Source organism: Schistocerca cancellata, chromosome 1 (assembly GCF_023864275.1).
Source record: "Schistocerca cancellata isolate TAMUIC-IGC-003103 chromosome 1, iqSchCanc2.1, whole genome shotgun sequence".
In the NCBI taxonomy this organism is placed as follows: Eukaryota; Metazoa; Arthropoda; class Insecta; order Orthoptera; family Acrididae; genus Schistocerca; species Schistocerca cancellata.
The window spans coordinates 1,112,444,784-1,112,468,585 of record NC_064626.1 but is presented as its reverse complement, the minus strand read 5'-3'; the positions used below and the strand labels follow the sequence as shown (position 1 = coordinate 1,112,468,585).

At 43.9% G+C, this 23,802-nt stretch overlaps 1 protein-coding gene across 1 annotated transcript in view; it reads left to right on the top strand.

Annotated features, from left to right (window-relative positions):
• Positions 1-5,213: 5,213 nt before the first annotated feature.
• The window catches only part of LOC126163055 (uncharacterized), a 28,584-nt gene continuing 9,995 nt past the window's right edge, over positions 5,214-23,802 (top strand). The window contains exons 1-2 of the mRNA XM_049919954.1: positions 5,214-5,340; positions 15,688-15,978. Coding sequence (XP_049775911.1) covers positions 5,307-5,340; positions 15,688-15,978 — 325 coding nt within the window. The 5' untranslated portion in view covers positions 5,214-5,306. The remainder of the gene's footprint in view (positions 5,341-15,687; positions 15,979-23,802) is intronic.

Genomic DNA, 23,802 nt, shown 5'->3' with positions numbered 1-23,802 from the left:
GGGTATTACAGCTGCCACTTTATGATCGATTTCCGGAACACTACTTAAATTGTTCTCACTGACAGCGAATGTATTTTCTACTGCCGTGTATACAGCTGATCTACTACTTGTGGGCGCACTCTTTTCTCTTAACACTGGCACACTCTCCCGCCGTTGATTATTCCATACGGAATTTTCATAACGACGACACCTGGGTTTTCTCTTGTTATTGGGCCTGCAAAATTTCTCCACGCCCGGTCGGCCCCTCACCGGCGCGGCTAATGGTTTCCCTGTCTCGTCCCAGCAGATACGCTCCCCGGATGCTGCTGAGGCGGCTGATCACACCCTCTGGCGTTATTACTATTCTGCGAAGCCCGTATCACGCTAGTGTGATACTGGTTTCCGTCATTCCTGTTATTATTTGCATTGTACCGATTGTCATTACGGCCCCAACCACTATTGTTATTGCTGCCAAGATTGCGGTATGCATTATTCCCATAGTTATCATTGTTGTGGTTGCTGTGGTACTCGTTGTTGTTACCACGGCCCCTACCACTGTCGCGATTATTGCGCCAATTGTCCTCGTCCTCAACTCTTTCCAGGAAATCCTTGACTGTCCTATAATTGCTTCCTACGTAGCGTTTTGTATCATCTGGAAGCTTCTTGTAGAGTTCCCAGACTATTTCGGATTCCGCGCGGCGATCACGCAAACATTCCAACTTGCGGATCCAGCCCTCACAAAACTCCTTCATCGATCCGCGCGAATTCGCATCGAAAGGCCTCGATACGACAAATTCGCGCCAGACACTTTGCTGTTTTTGCTCTGACCAGTATTCAGCCAGAAACAAATTTTTAAACTCGTCAAAAGTTAGGTTCGTAATGTTGAGGTTTAAGCCCCAACGCTTGGCATCACCAGCCAGCACATCAATAACCGCATTAATTTTTCTCTCATTAGTCCATGATCTGGGTAAAACTCTTTCACAATTCTTAATGAAATCCGTCGCGTGTATACCGCCTTTTTTCAAGGGGTCGAACCGCTCCTCTTTCGTCAACAATTCCGAACTATGTGCATAGATTGGCACATAGCTCTGTTTTTCGTCAAGTTTCTTTTCTAATTCCGACACTCTCGTAATTAGTTGGCAAGTGGTTGTCGCAAGCGTTTCTACTTCCCTTTTTTTCTCTTCGCAGGTATTAGCCTGCTTCGTCACTTTGGTATCTACTTCGGATACTAAAGCCTTTAAAGTTTCCACCTTCTTTTGATCCTCTTTTTTCACTAATTGAATTTGTTCCGTCACCTTATTCTCGATGATCGGAGCAACTGATTCTCCTATACTTTTCTCGATTCTGCTAATTTCGGAATAAAAACGAGTATTTATGCTCGCAATTTCCGCCTGAACGCCTATCATTTCCTGTTTAAGATTACCGATTTCGGTATTAATTACAACAATATCTTCTTTGATTTTATCAACTTTTGTATTAACAACTCCAACATTGTTGTTAACAACATTAATAGCTTTGTTCTGATTGTCTAGCTTTCGTTCAATTTTTTCAGACTGAGCTTCTTGCTTGGCAGCCTGAGCTTCTTGCTTGGCAGCCTGAGCTTCTTGCTTGGCCGCCTGAGCTTCTTGCTTGGCAGCCAGATCTTCTAGCTTGGCCGATTGACTCTTGATTTCGTTAATCAAAACATTCAATAAATCAGTTAAATTCCCGGAAACTACCGGTTTCACTTCCGTAGCGGCTTCCTCTTTAATTGTCCCCCCGTATTCGTCACCAAGGGATTCAGATTTGATTTTCACTTCCGATTCCGAAACATTTCCTAAAGTTTGGAATTCCATTTCTGCTCTTTGTTGCGTTTCGGCGGTCGCGTCTTTCATGCTAGCCGCCTGCCCCTGAACAATGGGTATTGCGGTGCACGTTTCCCACTGTTCGACCGATTGTTCCGTATCCAAGTCTACCAAATTTTGGCAATTGTTGCCTTCACTCATTTTAATAATTTTCAATATAAATGCCAAATCTCAAATATAATTAGGATTACTCCCACTACTTATTCTCGCTGACGTAACGGCCTGTACGTAACCAATACTTTGTTACGCGATTTGCACAATGCAAAATTCGTGTCCAGAACAACCTCAAATCTGAAGATTGTCCTGTCACCAGGTCGCCACGTGTAACCTCCCCCTCACTTACCGACCTTAATGACAGTGAAAAATGAAACCGCGTGTACCTAATGGGAGTTTTGGAAAAGCAATCGTCACCGAAGTTAACCTGTCGGTAAAGAGGGAGGAAAGGGTTACATCTAAATGAAAGGAAATGTGCTAATGAAACTGGTGGAAATTAATTTTGAAAAGGGGTAAAGTTAATAAAGAAAGTAAATGTGCAGCCGTTACGTTAACAATTAACTAGCGGTAATTAGGTATTTGAGATTTGGGGGAAATCACGGTCGCCAGTCCTAAGGACAATTACTATAGTAACTGAAAAAGAAAGGTTATTACACATATAATTAGCACTAGAAGCGTGGCAACTGAAGGTTGACACGCGTAGTGTGAAAACTGAAAGTTTGTCAGAAGTAATAAATTTCGCTACACCCTGACTTAATTTAGCAAAAGAATTAATAAAACAGGAAAATCGAAAGTTAATTTAGTGACTGAAGTTAATAGTGAGCTTTCTTTCTGAAGCACATCGAAATTCAGTAAAATACGGTTAGTCTTGGACTACCTCAACAATCATTTCAAAAGCTACTTGAATCTACGCAATTTAGAAAGAAGAGATTTAACTTTGAGCCTGAATTAAATGATTCTGAACAATTAACAATAGTAAAATTTAGTACGTACCAAGCTGAGCTGCAGTCACAGGTAAGCTAAATATGCTAACAAAACTCGCACTCTTAATTTGTGCTTATGTAATCTGAATATTGTAGCCAGCTGACTTTGAAATTAAAGCAGTGAAATCGAATGGTATAATTTTAATGCTGGCGTTTGAATTTCAACGACACTCGGGTTCATTTCGGAAAAGGACGGGACCCTGCTTGGTAATGCAATTGGGACAATGAGCAACAAAGGTTCATGCTAAGTTGCTGTAATTATATTTACGAAAATGGTACAGTTTGAAAAGCTGAGGTCTGCCATACAGTTCTAAAACTTTACTTGCTTCCAGTCTTCCTTGTTGGTTGATTGAAGGTTTGAAGCCGTCGATCGAGGAGGTGGCGACAGTCACTCATTGTCGGCCGTCGCTGTTGCAGAAGCTGGATGTTGGCGCGCCTTCTTCTCGACACGGTCACCAGGCAAAACGGGCTCTTGACGTGCGCTGGCTAATGCTTCCCGTCCGCGACACCATGTCAGAAACTATCATCACAAGTCGAGCGCAATTACATGCTGCCAAACCCCGAAAGCGCGGCAACTCGCGGGAGCTTCACACAACACACCTGCTCCACTCGCTACTCTAGCCAGACTCCTCCTCTCAGCCCGCGCTCCACGCGGCAGAGTTAACACTACCAAAGATCCTACACACTTTGATTCTTCACACGACCTATCGACGTAATCGTTCGATAGCAGTTTTCCCTAGGCAAGACCCAGCGTAAAAATACAAATAATATATACGAAACAACCCAATTATACATCGACATAAATGCATAAATATACAAATAGTAAAACAATTACAATATACAAAGAGACAGAAATGTCATATCTTGAGGTAACAAAGCAAGGAAAAAAATAGTACAATAGATGGAAATAGGCGGATATGCATTTCCGGCGTTACAATGAGTACCCCGAACAACCACCTCTGGCCGTAATAACGGCCTTGATACGCTTGGGCATTGAGTCAAACGGAGCTTGGATGGCGTGTACAGGTACAGCTGCCCATGCAGCTTCAACACGATACCACAGTTCATCAAGAGTAGTGACAAGCGTATTGTGACGAGCCAGTTGCTCGGCCACCATTGACCAGACGTTTTCAATTGGTGAGAGATCTGGAGAATGTGCTAGCCATGGCAGCAGTCGAACATTTTCTGTATCCAGAAAGGCGCGTACAGGACCTGCAACATGCGGTCGTGCATTATCCTGCTTAAATGTAGGGTTTCGCAGGGATCGAATGAAGGGTAGAGCCACGGGTCGTAACACATCTGAAATGTAACGTCCACTGTTAAAAGTGCCGTCAATGCGAACAAGAGGTGACCGAGACGTGTAACCAATGGCATCCCACACCATCACGCTGGGTGATACGCCAGTATGGCGATGACGAATACACGGCTCCAATGTGCGTTCACCGCGATGTCGCCAAACACGGATGCGACCATCATGATGCTGTAAACAGAACGTGGATTCATCCGAAAAAATGACGTTTTGCCATTCGTGCACCCAGGTTCGTCGTTGAGTACGCCATCGCAGGCGCTCCTGTCTGTGATGCAGCGTCAAGGGTACCCGCAGCCAGGGTCTCCCAGCTGGTAGTCCATGTTGCTGAAAACGTAGTCGAACTGTTCGTGCAGACGGTTGTTGTCTTGCAAACGTCCCCATCTGCTGACTCAGGGATCGAGACGTGGCTGCATGATCCGTTACAGCCATGCGGATAAGATGCCTGTCATCTCGACTGCTAGTGATACGAGGCCGTTGGGATTTAGCACGGCGTTCCGCATTACCCTCCTGAACCCACCGATTCCATATTCTGCTAACAGTCATTGGATCTCGACCAACGCGAGAAGCAATGTCGCGATACGATAAACCGCAGTCGCGATAGGCAACAATCCGACCTTTATCAAAGTCGAAAACGTGATGGTACGCATTCCTCCTCCTTACACGAGGCATCACAACAACGTTCCACCAGGCAACGCCGGTCGACTGCTGTTTGTGTATGAGAAATCGGTTGGTAACTTTCCTCATGTCAGCACGTTGTAGGTGTCGCCAATCTTGTGTGAATGCTCTGGAAAGCTTATCATTTCCATATCACAGCATCTTCTTCTTGTCGGTTAAATTTCGCGTCTGTAGCTCGTCATCTTCGTGGTGTAGCAGTTTTAATGGCCAGTAGTGTAGAATGAGATTCATTTAGAGAATCCTTAGGTAGCGCAGTGCAGTTGAAGGTCAGCACGGTAGAGGCTACAAGACGAGTTGGCCGCTATTGATGTACGTACGCAAGGTACCTGTTACGAAGCTGACGCATCCTGCGGCTGGCCCTGACGTCAGAGCAGCAGGTGCGGGCCGGTGGCTGGCAGCGGGCCGCGAGGTCATCCGCCTGGAATCCCGCGCTCCAGGGTCCAGGGACTGCCCCGCGCACGCCCAGCTCCGCTACTTCTCGCACCGGCCGCGCTCCCAGTCTGCAGTTTCGCCTCCGCCGCCATGACGACCGCCTGGCTACTGCTGCTGTGCGCTCGTGAGTACTGCAGGCGCCACACCTGGCTCTTGCGTGCCCGTCTCTGAACCAGTGCAGATTTTTCGAATAAGAACAGCAATATCCTGTGCGTTAACAACTTACTGTTATAGATACGACTGTGCAAAATATATCACTTCTCGTACTTAATTCCTAAACTTGTCTGCAGTTATCATTTGTAGTGCAACACACATCTAAAGGACTGTTTCTGTCCATTTGCTCTCATTCACATACCGTGTGCGTAACCTCCACTATCATTTCATGCAAACGGTTTAAGTAGTCTACCGGCACATAGCCAGCAAAATTCTTCATGTGAAATTTGAGTTTCTCCCGGCGTATGAAATATGCAAACAACATACTGGAATGCAGCCAGGTGACGTCATCGACAACCGCTGATGTTTCGACTGGTCGAGACGCCATCATTTTCAGGGTACAAATGCCTTTGTGCCCTGAAAATTACAGGGTGTCTATTCGTAGTAAAACAAAATCGTTCATTTGGCTCTGAGCACTATAGGACTTAACTTCTGAGGTAATCAGTCCCCAAGAACTTAGAACTACTTACACCTAACTAACCTAAGGACATCACACACATCCATGCCCGAGGCAGGATTCGAACCTGCGGCCGTAGCGGTCGCGCGGTTCCAGACTGTAGCGCCTCGAACCGCTCGGCCACCCCGGCCGGCTATCAGTAGTAATATCATTGGTTGTCGAAGACGTCACCCGGCTGCATTTCCACAAATTATTTGTGTAGTAGTCTTCATATCATTCCTTATAAACATAATTCACTTGTTACAGAGATCTCCGCTTGAAAATCGTGCCCAAATAGGGTTCCCTGTACCATCACACATTTGTGTAAACATTTTTTTGTCGTATTTATGAGTGATACAAAGGTCCAGTGGTGCGTTGAAATTTCCCTCAATTTCTGACAAACCAAATATCTGCAGTACGTCAAGATGGTTGACAATGGTAGCAAGTTTCACTAGATGTCAGTATGTCTGGCTCGTTAGCACAGTGGTCAAGTGCCAGACTATAAATCGAAAGGTCTGTGTTTCAGTCTCCCGTCGGTCCCAGGATTTATTTATTTTCTATTTTTTTAATCGCATCTTTCTCCTCTGGCAATGTTGAATGTCGCCATGACGTGGAGTCCACAGTAAACTGTAAGTCCGCCTGCAACAGAGTGGGTAAGCCAGTTCATAGGTCGGAGAAAGGCAAGGGCCATCCTTAGGAAGACATTGCGAAATCGTCTTCAGATTGAAGACGACCTAAGGTCATATACATGACAGCGCAACAGCATTTATGTTTTAATTGACTCTCATTTACTTACGCATAAAGCTAACTGCAATAGCTGTATCGATTTATACATCTACATAGATTAAAAATTCTCTCATATAGGTAATTCATGTAGTTTGATGATGCATTGCATCACTGATCTTTCACACGTAACGTATTAAATGTTGCCTATGAGTAATAACAGTTTTTTTCTCACAAGTAGAGAGTGGATTTCAGAACCTACGTCCAACTTACTTCACACTACGTCCAGTTATACTTGCACATTTGCATGCATTATTACTGGATACACTCGACATATCGTTCTTCGAGTCGGTTTACTCTGTACGACGCTAATGGGTCCTGTAAAAATTCCTTGTGTTTCCTCCACTTATCGAAACTTATACAGAATTTCAACAATGAATATAGTTTCGATATGCTATAGGCGGCCATATAGTCTCTTCTTTGTGACATGTTGATATCGTACTATTCAACTCGCAGCCAAAATGATACTGTATATTAGTAGCTTACTAGTACTGCCGTCACAAATTCCTTTTCCTTTTTACATGGTACAATAACTCAAAAATTCTGCCAATAGACTGAAATCTTACAGTTAGTTTCAGAGACCTTTACCAAATTTTCACCATGTCTGATAATAGTGAGGCAAAAACTGTATCTTCGTGAGGATTAAATTGCGTCAATTTCGTTTTCCTTACAAAATAGAAAAGAATCGATTTAGATCGCATGTCCTTATGTTAAACTTGACCTCACAAATATTTTATTTTATTTTATTTGATTCATTGGCTACGATTATTCTTTGCAACATATGTCAGAGAGTAAGAGTCGAATTTTGCAATACACACTCAGTGTTTGGTCATATACCGGCTTTCCCATTTATTTTTTGTTTGTTTATGTCATGGAAAATGTATGCCTATACGTTATGCCTGAAAGTGCAACAGTTTGTGTTAATTTCCACTTTCATCATAGAGTATTAATTTTTGGAAAGTGATGTTCTTGTTTATCTGGAGTAAAACGTAATGGTTTCATTGTCTTTTCCACCATTACACTGAAGCTGTTAAACAGAAATATTTTTGATATTGCTAAAGGTATTCAAGCAGTATTTGTAAATGAGGTTCTAAACCTCATTTAAAACCTCTGCTAAGTTATTAAGTGAAGTCATTTTGTAGAACTAATAATGAGACAAAAACATGTAAGTATTACATAGTCTACTGATTTCTGCCTGGTTTATATGGTTAATATTTGCGGATCACACACAAATATAAACTTAATGGCTCTGAGCACTATGGGACTTAACATCTATGGTCATCAGTCCCCTAGAACTTAGAACTACTTAAACCTAACTAACCTAAGGACATCACACACCACCCAGCCATCACGAGGCAGAGAAAATCCATGACCCCGCCGGGAATCGAACCCGGGAACCCGGGCGTGGGAAGCGAGAACGCTACCGCACGACCACGAGATGCGGGCATATATATAAACTTAATGCCCAAGTAACATCTGCATCTGTACGCAAATTTGTGAGATGCCCGCACACACCGCGAATATACTGAGGCTGGAATCAGTTAATTGTGTAATGTGTGGAAAACTTCTGTAGCACTGTTACAGTCACAGGAAGGAAAAAGGTTAAGAACTCCATTGAGTAATACACAGCTGTACTACTTTTTTTTAAATTAAAAGTGTTCGATTACGGTCATGAATCTGATCATCTTCAGTTTCCTAAAAGTTATTCAGCTATGCACTGTACAACTGCAATGCCAAATGAAACTTAAAATATTCCTTCCGTAATACAATTGCCTATGCGTGATAAGTCATGCAAAGATCAAACATCAAAGACGCAAGCAAGCTTCTTCGATGTTTAGTTATACAAGACATAACTGCATCTTCTGAATAGTCTGATGCGACCCGCCGCGAAATCCTCCTCTGCGCCAACCTCTTCATCTCTGAGTAGCACTTGCAACCTATTTCCTCAATTATTTGTTGGATGTATTTCAATTTTTACCCTCTACAACTCCGTCTAGTACCATGGAGGTTATTCCGCGGTGTCTTAACAAATGCCTATCATTCTGTCCCTTCTATTTGTCAGTGTTTTCCATGTATTCCTTTCCTCTCCGATTCTGCGGAGAATCTCCTCATTCCATTCCTTATCAGTCCATCTAATTTTCAATATTCTTCTGAAGCACCACATCCCAAATGCTTCGATTCTCTTCGTCCGTCATTTCCTGTAGCTTACTCCTACTTTTCTCAGAATTTCGAATATCTTCCACTATTTCATATCGTCGAACCCTTTTCCTGGAACGACAAACCTTATGAACGTTTCTCACTTTTTGTTCAGTATCGATTCCATTATCAAGCATAAAGTCAGAACTAATTCTTTAGTGCATTTGTCGCCGGCCGGTGTGGCCATACGGTTCTAGGCGCTACAGTCTGGAGCCGAGCGACCGCTACGGTCGCAGGTTCGAATCCTGCCTCGGGCATGGATGTGTGTTATGTCTTTAGGTTAGTTAGGTTTAATTAGTTCTAAGCTCTAGGCGACTGATGACCTCAGAAATTAAGTCGCATAGTGCTCAGAGCCATTTGAACCATTTTGAGCCATTTATCTTTCCTAAAGCCAAACTGATCGTCGCCTAACAGATGCACATTTTCTTTTCCGTTCTTCTGTATATTAATCTTATCAGCAACTTCGATGTAAGAGATGTTAGGCTGACTGTGCTGTAGTTTTTGCATCTATATCCCCTTATGCTGGAGGTCATACGTTTCTGGGGCTTCTTCTTTCTCACAGATATGCTTTATGACAGGATGCAATATCATGGTGATACAATCATAGTCTCCGAATTGTTCTTCTACCGTATGCAGTATACAGGGTGAAAAGTATTTAAACCGACAAACTCTGGGATGTTGTCAAAACAAATATTTTTCCCTAATGTCATTTTTTCCTATGAGGAGTATTTAAACCAGTTCTCTGGCGGCAAATCAGCTAAACCAACAAACACTTTTCCATTTTTTTTTATGACCAAGAGACAACAGATTAACACCACCCAATTACAATTACAGTAGATTTTCAAAAATGCCTCAATTGACAAGTAAACAAAGGTTACACCGTCAGATCATGTTCTGTCTGACACGGGCTAAAACCCCAGGAGTAGCCTGAATTGTTCCTACTGCTGCTACTATCCGGGCAACCAGATCCTCTTCTGATTCAACAGGAGTTGCAGAAACAAGGTTGCGCATCTCTCCCCACACAAAAAGTCCAGAGGGGACATATCTGGGGATCGAGCAGGCCATGGTACAGGACCACCTCTGCCAATCCACGTTTCTGGGACCCGTCGGTCCTGGAATCGACGCACACGATGGCTGAAATGTGCTGGCGCCCCGTCATGTTGGAACCACATGCGTTGTCTTGAAGGGAGCGGGACGTCTTCCAGAAGTTCTGGCAATGCTCTGGCGAGAAAATTGTAATAGTGCCTGCCATTTAATGGCCTAGGTAGCAGATACGGCCCAATTAAATAGTCCCCAGCAACACCGACCCACACATTAACGAAGAACCGCACTTGATGAGCGCTAGTAACTGTGGCATATGGGTTATCCCCACTCCAAACATGCGAATTGTGAATTTTGAAGACTCCGTCACGCCCGAACGTTGCTTCATCGGTAAACAACACAGAGGATGGAAATGTAGGATGCATTTCACACTGTTCCAGGTACCACTGTGAAAACACAGCTCTGGGTGGATAATAAACTGGTTCCAGGTCGTGGGCACGCTGTAAGTGAAATGGACGTAACAATTGCTCTCGAAGGACTGTTCTTACATTCGTCTGATTCGTCCCCATGTTACGTGTAGTTTTACGAATGCTGATTGAAGGCTCCCGCTCCACATGTTGCAAGGCAGCTTCCTCAAATTGCAGCGTTCGTACCGTGCGACAGCGTCTCTGTCCAGGTAATCTTGTAAATGACCCGGTGTCACGCAGACGTTGGTACACAGCAGCAAAGGTCGTATGATTCGGGATACGACGATTAGGATGTTGTTGTTGATAAACCTGTTGTGGTGCGCTACGTAGTACGCACCAACCATATCAGTGTACTCACTCCAGGTGTATCGCTCCACTAGTAAATGCACTACTACACTGTTGGACAGCAGTTGCCTACAACTGAAGAGCGTAATACGCCCTCTAACAACTGAAGATCGTAATACGGCCTCCACCGGTTTAAACAATCCTCATAGGAAAGAATTACATTAGGGAAAAATATTTGTTTTGATATCCCCTACAACCTCCCAGAGTTTGTCGGTTTAAATACTTCTCACCCTGTATAATGCTGTAAAATATGTTCATATCTTCCTTCACTAAATGTCTTCTTAAGGTTCAATAAGGGGAGCAGACCCTAACCACGAAAAAATATCCACCTCCGTACCTCACTGTTGGCACTACAAATTGTGGCAGGCATTCGCCAAACGCAAGTCCAGCCATCGGTGTGCCATAGGGTATAGCGTGATTTACAACTGCTAACCATTCGTTTCCTGTCATCCACTATTCAGCGGCGTTGTCTTTATGAAACCTCAAATGTCACTTAGTACTGATTGACTTAGTACGAGCTGCTGGCTTATGAGAAGCCACTCGACCACTATTGTACCCCATTCTTTTTAATTCCCTTCGCACGGTCGTTGTGGCAGCTGGACTGCAGGAAGCTTTTTGGAACTCGAGTTATTTATTCCTCCTGCTGGTTTCATGCGATTTTTACAACCACCTTCCCTGTCTGTCAGTACCTGAGATCTGCCTAGGCTTGGCTTACAGCCAAACCTCCTGATCTCAGATACGCGGATCGATACCAAATATTGTGTGTCGATAGAGTATCAACCAAAAGACCGACCTAGTTCGTGCTATGTGCTATCGTCCAGTAGAACATGTGTAAATGGTAATTAAAAGTAACATCAGAGCTACGGAGTATAGCAAAAGCATATTTGTGATAATTGACTCTCTGGAAAAAAGCTCTAGCTGTTTTTATTAGTGGATAAAAAGCTAATGGGAAGCAATGGAAGTTGGTTAATGAATATCGGGAAACAAGGAAAGAAACTGTAATCGTTGGTATATTTTATGCAGTATCAGTAGACGTAACAGAAAAGGAATTACTAACAAACATCAACAAAGCAGAAGTACGTTCGGTGCAGCCGGCCATAATCTCGCTCTTGTATTTTCGCCTGTGGGAGTGTTCTTGTGAGATTCCAGCTGCAGTAAAATCGTTATCCTTGCGCTCGCCCACCTTGAGCGTGTCGCAAGTTATTTTTTATTTGGGCAGAGCCAGCATGTAGCGTAATGTTTGCAGACGGTAGTCTGATGGAATCAAAGCTTCAAGGCCGCACGTGGCGTCGCTCACTGCTGGAAGACGGTAGAGCCGGATTCGGCGATATTCTGGTATCCGGTACTTGCAGAAACGCGGCAGTTATGTTACGTAAATGGATGTAATCTTGATAACGTTGTCCGGGGCTGGTAAGATTTGCCGACAAAAGGCAAACACAGTGTTGGCACAATGTTTCACCAAAATGCTGCTACACGTACGCCTAGAAGGATATTTTCACACTGAAGTGTCAGAACAACTGATATGCGTATTCAGATACAGAGATATGTAAACAGCCAGAATATGGCGCTGCGGTCGGCAACGCCTATATAAGACAACAAGTGTTTGGCGTAGTTGTTAGATCGGTTATTGCTGGCAGGTTATCAAGATTTTAAATGAGTTTGAACGGGGCGTTATAGTCGGCGCACGAGCTACGTGACACAGCCTCTCCAAGGTGGATTTTCCCGTACGACCATTTCACGAGTGTATCGCGAATATCAAGAATCCGGTAAATCATCAAATCTCCGACTTCACTGCGACCGTAAAAAGATCCTGCAAGAATGGGATCAATGACGACCGAAGATAATGATTTAACGTGACGTAAGTGCAACACTTCCGCAAATTACTGCAGATTTCAGTGCTGTTTCATCAAAAAGTGTCAGCATGCGAACCATTCAACGAAACATCATCGATATGGGCTTTCGGAGCGGAAGGCCTACTCGTGTATCCTTGATGACTGCACGACACAGAGTTTTACGCCTCGCCTGGGCCCGTCAACACCGACAATGGACTGTTGATGGCTGGGAACATGTTGCCTGGTCGGACGAGTCTCGTTTCAAATTGTATCGACCGGGTGCACGTGTACGGGTTACGGAGCCAACCTCATGAAACCATGGACCCTGCGTGTCTCAGCAGAGAACTGCTCAAACTGGTGGAGGCTCTGTAATGGTATGGGGCGTGTGCAGTTGGTGTGATAGGGGACTCCTGATACGTCTAGATACGACTCTGAGAGGTGACACGTACGTAAGCATCCTTTGTGATCACTTGCATCCATTCATGTCCATTATGCATTCCGACAGACTTGGGCAATTCCAGCAGGACAATGCGACACCCCACACGTTCAGAATTGCAACAGAGTGTCTCCAGGAACACTCTTCTGAGTTTAAACATTTCCCCTGACCACCAAACTCTGCAGACATGAACATTATTGAACATATCTGGGACGCCTTGCAATGTGCTATTCAGAAGAGATCTCACCCCCTCGTACTCTTCTACATCTACATCTACATTTATACTCCGCAAGCCACCCAACGGTGTGTGGCGGAGGGCACTTTACGTGCCACTGTCATTACCTCCCTTTCCTGTTCCAGCCGCGTATGGTTCGCGGGAAGAACGACTGTCTGAATGCCTCCGTGTGCGCTCTAATCTCTCTGATTTTACATTCGTGATCTCCTCGGGAGGTATAAGTAGGGGGAAGCAATATATTCGATACCTGATCCAGAAACGCACCATCTCGAAACCTGGCGAGCAAGCTACACCGCGATGCAGAGCGCCTCTCTTGCAGAGTCTGCCACTTGAGTTTGTTAAACATCTCCGTAACGCTATCACGGTTACCAAATAACCCTGTGACGAAACGCGCCGCTCTTCTTTGGATCTTCTCTATCTCCTCCGTCAACCCGATCTGGTACGGATCCCACACTGATGAGCAATACTCAAGTATAGGTCGAACGAGTGTTTTGTAAGCCACCTCCTTTGTTGATGGACTACATTTTCTGAGGACTCTCCCGATTGGTGAAGTAACATGTCTTGGCTACCTCCACAGTTACAACACCCACTCTGATTTGTTTCTGATCTAGTTCCTGTATCTCCTAGCTGGTTCAACAAAAATCTCTCCATTGTTCGCTGAACACATCTCAATATTTGAATGGTTTTCGCATTGAGAGATCATCTCTCACCGCCTTAAGTTAAGGCTGGTAATATACGTGATAGAAAACTCTACTTTTTTGACGATTCTAAAGATTATTTCTGAAAAAGTTTAGCTTAAGACCTCCAGTGCACTTCTACACTTTCGTTTTATTTTCCTCTTGTGTCACCATATGGGTCCATGACTTCGTAGATGATTTGAACTATTTTCTTTTCGATTTGGTATAGCCCGATCCATGATCGGTGGCGGTTTGCGCATGTCAAGGCACGGACAGGCATTGTATTGTTGACGATTCTAAGCGACAGTTGCGGTACGCTTGAACAAAGCGCATATCCTGCATATTATGTCTCTTGCTTGCTTATGCAGAATTTATCACTTACCACCACAATCAGCGGTGACATTTCGGAACAAATGGAATCGAAATTCACTTAACAGCTCGCTACGATCACATTTGCGCTCACATTAGCTACGGCATTCACAGCAGAGCGTTCAAAACACTACTGACCGCTCATTGGCTGTCGAAGATTACATCTACATGGATACTCTGCAAATCACATTTAAGTGCCTGGCACCTACGTGACGTAGGTGCGCGGAACAAGCCTAAACTCGACCGCCATCGTTCGTGACTTCAACTGTAATATAAATAATGTTTGTCTTACTGTAATTCTTTTTCAATTTCGATTCAAAGCTCCCCCATTAAGTTACCCATTTATTGTTTAACATTATCTGCACTTGAGGAAAACAGTATAATATCTGCAAAACGCGGGTGCCTCAGATAGGATCCATTAATGCGTATCCTTCCATCGTTTTCTCGGTTTAAAGTTTTGAAGAACTCCTCTGTGGCAGCTGATATTAAGTTTCATGATGAGGACTCTCCTTTCCTTTCGGTTCAAATGGTTCAAATGGTTCAAATGGCTCTGAGCACTATGGGACTTAACACCTATGGTCATCAGTCCCCTAGAACTTAGAACTACTTAAACCTAACTAACCTAAGGATATCACACAACACCCAGTCATCACGAGGCAGAGAAAATCCCTGACCCCGCCGGGAATCGAACCCGGGAAACCGGGCGTGGGAAGCGAGAACGCTACCGCACGACCACGAGCTGCGGACTCTCCTTTCCTTTTCTTTCAGTTTTTTTCACTTATAAAGTGTGGTGGACGCTGTAGCATTGGTGTAAACATCTTCATTTTGAATCAATGTGTTATTTCTGAAAATTACAAGAGACTGCAGCCAGCTAAATAAACTACTATAGACTCTAACTAGTAGGAAGCATATGGTTAGCCAAAGAAAAATTTTGTTGAAGAGAAAATTTTACCTTATCCATATGACATCGAGTTCCAAAAATTATATAGTTTTCAATAGTTCCACTCCCCAAACATTATCAACCAAACATCCATCATACATTATAAACACATCATTTCATCTCACTTTACAATGCGTGTCCTACCAACACAGAGTCTCCACTAAGAATATCATGTCCATACACTTCCCTATCCACTCGCTAACTGCTAGTCCGTCCAACCACAGAATCTCTTGCCGAGAGCGCAGAGCTCTGTCAGGGATATTAACACAGCCTATAGCGCTGCAAACATACAGACAGGCTACTTACAATTTCAACAAATAATAGGTCCATGTTGTTGTCGAATTGTGTCTCCTGATAAACATCTTGCGTGCACAACCTGACACCACTCAGAATTTCAGAGGTGTTTGCCCACAAAGTGTAATTACGAGTCGCCGATCACGGTGACGAGTCGAGGGCTACGTGACTTCCATTGCTGTGACACCGCGCGCGTGTTGTTCACAGTGGGCGTGGCGGTGTCGCTGCCTCAGGGGCGGCAGGGCTGGTGGCCCGGGGTGCTCACCCTGCCGCCCGACCTCCCGGACAGCGCCACCACCAGCACCACGACGACAGCGACGCCGCCACAGCCGCCGCCGACGCCACCGACGCCACCCCCACCGACATCTACGGGTGCGCCGGCGTCTCCGGTGCCCTGCGACTGCCCGACGCCGCCGCAGTACAACCCCGTGTGCGGCTCTGATAACCAGACGTACACCAACCCACAGAAGGTTGAGTGCGCCAACACTTGTGGGCAGCGTGAGTATCACCAGAATACCGGTCGAGAGGCCTCGTAACAACGTGTAAATACCGAAAGGTTGCCCAAGTCCAAAGTTTACTATCTCAGGTAAAACAGACGAAATCGCAAAAAGACGAAGGAAACATATGATCAATTTGTTTAATGAATATTGCTTATTAGCAAGATCTTCTTCCTTTTCTTTTTGTCCGCAGCTCGTGGTCTCGCGGTCGCGTTCTCGCTTCCCGAGCACGGGGTCCTGGGTTCGATTCACGGCGGGGTCAGGGATTTTCACCTGCCTCGAGATGACTGGGTGTTTGTGTTGTCCTCATCATTTCATCTTCATTTATGAAAGTGGCGAGATTGGAATGAGCAAAGGCTGGGAATTTGTACAGGCGCTGATAGCTGCGCACTTGAGCGCCCCACAAACCAAACATCATCATCTTTTTCTTTTGCAATTTCCGTATTGGGTCAATTTTGGCCGGTCTGTTACGGTCTCCACCTTACTCTCTTTTCCCATTTGGTTTACAGCTCATCATCTCCGGATTCCTTCTTTGTAGATATTCAGTTTCTCTTTAACACTCCAAAATCTCAGCTTCTCTCGAATACCTTCATTTTGTATTTTATGTATTCTTTTACATTCCTTCTCCACTCTAAGAAATCTAATTTCTATCCTTTGTATTTCTTTTTCGTATAATAGGTTGACAATGTGACTTTTTAAAAAATTTAAGTCGCATGTCATCCTGTATTTTATGCTTTGAAGTTCTACGTATTAATTGTTCCACAGATACTTCCAAATCTATTCAATTTGATCTGCATATCTTCTTCGATTCGTACGATATTTTACATCCAATATTTTACCTGTTCAGTTGTTTTTTTCGTTACCTGCTTTCTTAATTCTGACTAGATATTTTTCACAAAATGCCTTTGACTTAGATTTACTAGAAGATAGTTTGATATTATATTCTGTACGTATTTTATTTAGTTCGTAAATCACGTCTTTTAAATAATCTTCTCTTGAAAAAAATCGGCGTAAGGTCATCAGCATGTTGTTGTTGTTGTGGTCTTCAGTCCTGAGACTGGTTTGATGCAGTTCTCCACGCTACTCTATCCTGTGGAAGCTTCTTCATCTCCCAGTACCTACTGCAGCCTACATCCTTCTGAATCCGCTTAGTGTATTCATCTCTTGGTCTCCCTCTACGATTTTTACCCTCCACGCTGCCCTCCAATACTAAATTGGTGATCCCTTGATGCCTCAGAACATGTCCTACCAACCGATCCCTTCTTCTAGTCAAGTTGTGCCACAAACTTGTCTTCTCACCAATGCTAGTCAATACCTCCTCATTAGTTATGTGATATACCCATCTAATCTTCAGCATTCTTCAGCATGAAGGACTGATTTTAGCTTTATCGTGTTATTGAGATGGACCCCAGTATTTATCCTAAGAGTCATTTGCGATCTGCAACGTCACTGTAAATATTGAATTGCTTAGGGCATAGCATAGGCCTTTGTATCGGTTCCGTACATATACCTTCTATATGTAAGATAACTGATAGTTCTTTATACCAACTTAGGACAGCTGATGTAAGCTATATCGGATAATCTCTGTCCTCCGTTATTCTCCATAATTTTTCTGTAGCCACATTATCGGTAGCCGCATCAAAATCTGTAAAAGCGTTGCGTCTCTCTTTCTTAAACTCTCTCTGCTTTTCAGTAAGCTATAGTAAAATAAAAATTTCATCGGTCGTTGATTGTACCTTTCTAAATCCGACCTGTTCTTTTACAAGTAAAGACCCTGCTATTTTTTTCAGCCTAGTGTTTAAAATTGTTGAATAAAATTTATATGCCGTTTCAAGTAAGGTTATCCCTCTGTAGTTTTCACGTATACTTTTTTCTCTTTTCTTGTATATCGACATTACTTTCTTTTTCTTCCAATTCCTTGGTACACGTTTTTCTTCCAGCATATATGAAACATATGCAACAATTGTAAGTTGTAATGATAACCCTCAGCTCTGCATTAATTCCACCTAAATCTGTTACTCTTCAGTTTCTGTAGTAATTCTCTTATTGTTAGGTCCTCTAGGCCTTTTACTACCATTTCTGTGTACTTTTCTTGTTTATCTGCCAAGTTCGCATCATACCAGAGGTTTTTGTAGTATTTAATCCACTCTTCTTACATAATATTATTTAGACTATTTGTATCCTTTTCTGTTTTATTTAATGTTTTCAAATCCTTATTTGTTATCCACTGGTGATCGTGAATATCATGTTGTGTATTACTAATGTTCTTGCCTCAGTTTGCTGGTGGGACCTCTTCACTTTTCAGCAAGATGTCGTTACGTATTGCAGAGGGCAAAATAAGGTTATGTTACGGATGTATAGATAACACATTATGGCTTCACCCTTTTCTGCTTCCATAATAAATTTAATGCTGACGTGGAGAGTGTGCAGACGTCTGAAGAGGTCACCGAGCCGTTCTCTACCATAGCTCGGCACTACGAAGATATCGGCGTAATGATACCACACCTTACGTTTACAAAATGCCAAGCCCTTTGGCTGTCTTGAAAATGCAACATGAAGAAAATGACAGCCACCAAAGTGGATTACTCATAGCGATGTCTTTCAGACTTTCGTGTAAGTACCCATTCCATATATATCAGCTCTTAGTAAGACAGTTTGAAGCTGCTTGATAATGTCCAGTGAGAAAATGGAACCGACTTGCTTCTGAGAGTCTTTATGTAGCAAACTGGTAAACGAAGAAATAACATCTGACCAGGATGTCGTTTGGTGAAGCTTTAGTTTCTTCAACTTTTCAGTGAGTCCTTAATGTCTGTGCCGGTCGATTTTCAGTTTCGGCTGAAGCAGAGGGGCCACGAGTTTTGCCAGTTTGCACGTCTCCGTGGAGAATTTCGCAAGACAGTTAAAGATCTAGCTGACAAGAGCTGGGAAGATGAAAACGAGGTGTATCCTTTTCTCTATGAGGCCAATGAGGTAGAACAAGAAAGCTCACGTTTAATCAGTCTTTCAGCTGAGTTCCTGCGTGAAGCAAGGAGAATATTCCTTGTTAAGCAAAATGGTTTTGGTACATAGAAATTTCAATTAATTATTCGTGTGTTTAAGAAATTAAGTGCAAAATAGAAAACCAGCTGCTGCTTGAATTATCCTGCGTTTTAAATTCCATTTCCATTTGTCTGTGAGACCATCAGTCACGGTAATGCGCATTTGACACTTTAGTCTTTATCGCCGTAAGTGAATATGTGATGGCGTGATAGATAACACTCTCCGTCTGAGGAAATAATACGTGTCTGAGTTATCAGTATGCGATGCTGTTACCTGTGTTGCAATTGGACATTTCTCGTTACTTACGTGATAACTTCTGAAACATGTCAAGGCGCGTGTAATGCTAAGAATTATTTTTGTCCGGTGTTTGTTTTCTATCTTGCCACTCATGTTACGCACTACTCTGATTCATTCGTCTGGCGGCTGATGTATTTACTGTGTAGTACACGAAATTACATTCAAGCGAAACTCCAACTGCAGTGCAGGGAAAGGAGTCTGATCATAGAAATGATTTTTAATTTACGAACATTTAACACACGCTCTTTTCGCATTAGAAGTCTGTCCGACTTTGTCAGTGCAATAAACGTGATACTCAGCCACTGAGTGCATCGATAAATATATCCATATTAGAGCAAGCGACCATTCAGGATAAGTTGTTCCAAGTGGTGTCATATTTTTGTATTAAAAAGTCATTGGAACGCACTGGATATGATGTTGATAGCGAGTCGCCCTCAGGTGTGCAGTAACCGATTGAGGTGAGAACTTTACATTTTGGAATCGTTTGTGAGAAATATTGATCCATGCATCTAATAGTGGAACACACAGTTGTTCTTGGGTAGTTGGAGCTGGATTCATCGAGAGTAGACGGGCATCTACAGCATCCTAAAAACGCTCGGTTTGCTCAAGTTCGTGCGATCTGTGGGGCCAGCCATGGTTTTGAATTCATTGGAGTATTCGTCTTACTACCTGCGAGCAGCCAAAGAGCGGTGACAAGTAGCTTCGTCCTTATGAAACTTGGTATTTCCGTTAACGGCATCAAATACTAGAAAAGGAAGCAAATGGTGTACAAAAATGTAGGAGAAGGTCTGTCTGTAACTTGGGAAACTTGTCAGACTTTCACTGTTGTAGAAATTTAATATAGTTTTGTTATGCCATTTTTAAATAATGGCATCCACTTTTTATATGCAGTAGACGTTTTATGAAATAAAAAAAATTTCTCCGGAAATTTCAGGTTGTTTCCAAACAATAAGACATGTTCCGAGGTACATCATGGTCATATACCTAAAAAAATATTCTATTGAAATTTAAAAAGTGTAGGAATAAAGAAAATCTTGTTAATATGGTATTTAGCAGCCTCTCTGTTAAACTACTACTCTACTAGACACCAATAACGAGTAAGTCAATTCAAATTGCACTTAAGAGACAGAAGTCACTGAATAGCAGTATGCACATATACGGAGGCCAGTAGTATCACGTACACAAGATGTCAAAGGGCAGATGTCATTTGTACTCAGGTGATTCATAGGAAAAGGTGTCTGTAGTGATCACGCCTGCTCGTCCGGAATTAACAGACTTTGAATGCGGATTGATAGTTGGAGCTAGACGCATGGGACATTCCATTTCGGAAACCGTTAGGGAATTCTCTATTCCGAGAACCACAGTCAGTGTCAAGAATGTGGCGAGAATACCTTATATTAGACCTTACCTCGTGCCACAGACAACGCAGTGGCTGACGGCTTTCACTTATCGACCGAGAGCAACAGCGTTTGAGTAGACTCGTTAGTGCTAACGGACAAGAAACATTGCGTGAAAGTACCGCAAAAATCAATTTAGGACTTACGACGAACGTATCTGTTAGGACAGTGAGTCGAAATTTGGCTTTAACTGGCTATGGCAGCAGATGACCAACGCGAGTGCCTTCGCCAACAGCACTACATCGCCTGCAGCCACTCTCATTGCTTCTTGACCGCGTCCGTTGGACTCTAGACAACTAGAAAACCGGGGCCTGATCAGATAGGTCCCGATTTTAGACAGTAAGAGCTGATGGTAGGTTACAGTGGCGCAGGCCAACTTGTCAACGACGCACTGTGCAAACTGGAGGTGGATCCTTAATGGTGTGGGCTGTGTTTACATGGAATCGACTGGGTCCTCTGGTCCAACTGATCCGATCATTAACTGGAAATGGTTATGTTCGGCTACTTGGAGACTATGTGCAGCCATTCATGGATTTCATGTTCCCAAACATATGACGGGGTCACAACTGTTCGCAATTGGTTAGATGAACGTTCCGGGCAATACGATGATTTAGCCAATCAGATTGTCTGATGTGAGTCTCATAGAACATTTATGGGGCACAATCGAGAGGTCAATTCGTGTGCAAAATCCTCCACCGGCAACGCTTACGCAATTGTGTGTGGCTGTGTCCATGCGACGTCGGCCTGATGCAGTACGCCAGGCAAAGTGAAGTCCGACGCAGTATTAAGAGATATTTCATGACTTTTGTCACCTCAGAGTTAGGAGCAGTACTATAGAAAAACAGTTAAAGGCAACTCCTTTTTGAAATTAAAGCTGCCGGAAACTAGCACTAATTTCCATTTTCAGGTCAGGTAAAATTGTTGAGGCATTAACGAAGTCCCTTTAATTTGCAAATATCACTTGTTCCATAGCAAAGGCCTTGCCCTGCTTCAACATATAACACAGTCCATGACCGACGAAGTATAATTTTACCGTCCACATGTTATCCAACTAGTTTTGGAAATATGTAGAATTTACTTTGCTTGCCATAAGATTTTATACATATTTCCAAAACTAGTTGGATAACATGTGGACGGTAAAATTATACTTCGTCGGTCATGGACTGTGTTATATGTTGAAGCAGGGCAAGGCCTTTGCTATGGAACAAGTGATATTTGCAAATTAAAGGGACTTCGTTAATGCCTCAACAATTTTACCTGACCTGAAAATGGAAATTAGTGCTAGTTTCCGGCAGCTTTAATTTCAAAAAGGAGTTGCCTTTAACTGTTTTTCTATAGTACTGCTCCTAACTCTGAGGTGACAAAAGTCATGAAATATCTCTTAATACTGCGTCGGACTTCACTTTGCCTGGCGTACTGCATCAGGCCGACGTCGCATGGACACAGCCACACACAATTGCGTAAGCGTTGCCGGTGGAGGATTTTGCACACTGTCTAGGTACGACACTTCCCCCAATACAAAATTTGCATCTGTAATTGATTCCTGCTGCCGGATAATGGAGCCTAATTGCGATCATATGAAAAAAGCCCAGGCCTTAACTGAGCCATCCTTCGGTGGACACAACCTTACACACTGATCAGCCAGAACATTATGTCCACCTATGTAATAGCCGGTATGTCCACCTTTGGCACGAATAACACCGGCCACGCGTCGTGGCATGGAAGGAATGAGGCCTTGCTAGGTCTCTGGGTGGATTTTACACCACATCTGCATACAAAAGTGACATAATTCCCGTAAATTCCAGATAGGGGGGCGATGACGTCTGACGTTACGTTCAAAAAAAAAAAAAAAAAAAAGATTCAAATGGTTCTTAGTACTATGGGACTAAACATCTGAGGTCATGAGTCCCCTAGAACTTAGAACTACTTAAACCTAACTAACCTAAGAACATCACACACGTCCATGCCCGAGGCAGGATTCGAACCTGCAACCGTAGCAGTCGCGCAGCTCCGGACTGAAGCGCCTAGAACCGCTCGGCCACTACGGCCGGCTGACGTTACGTTCAGTCACATCCCAGATGTGTTCGACCAGCTTCAGGTCTCGTAAACTGGGGGCCAGCACATCAGTTGGGGCTCGCCACTGCGTCTTCGAACCACTCTGCCCCGCTCCTGGCCCTGCGATATCGCGCATTATCTTGTTGAAAAATGCCACTGCAGTCAGGAAACATGATCGTCATCAAGGGGTGTACGTGGTCCTCAATCAGTGTACGGTACTCCTTGGCTATCACGGTGCGTTGGACGTGCTCCACTGTACCCATGGGTGCCCAAATGAATTTTCCCCAGAGCGTAATGGAGCCGCCGCCACCTTGTCTTCGTTCCGCAGCAGCTGTTTCGTGGAATACGACTGATTCGCGCCCTCCCATTGGCATGATGAAGTAGGTATTGCTATTCATCAGACCATGCAACGCTCTGCCACTGCGGCATCGTCCATTGCCAATGGTCATGTACCTATTTAAGTCGTGGTTGAAGATGCCGTGATGTTAACATTGGCACATGCATGAGTCGTCGGCTGCAGAGGCCCATCGTCAGGAGTGTTAGGTGCACTGTGTGTTCAGACACACTTGCACTATGCCCAGCATTAAAGTCTGATGTCAGTTCCGCCATAGTTCGCCGCCTGTCCTGTTTCATCAATCTGCCCAGCCTACGACGTCCGACATCTGAAATGAGGGGTGGCCACCCAACCCCACGACGTCTTGACGTGGTTTCACCTGGGTTTCGGCACGTGTTGAAGACACTCACTACATCACTCCTCGAACACGCAGAAAGTTGTGCAACTTCCGAAATGTTCGTTACGGACTATTACAATCTGCGCTCTGTCAAACTCAGATAGATCGCTCGCCTTACCCATTCTGCACACGGAGAGCGCGCCCGCTGATAGAATTCATGCACTGCGCGTCTGTCTGAGCTGGAGTCATTCCTCATCAGATGACGCTGCTGTCACCTGGACGGGTTTATGTCGATAGTAGTTCGGTGGTCATAATGTTCTGGCCGATCAGTGAAGACACGCAGGAACCATTGTTACATGCGCCGTT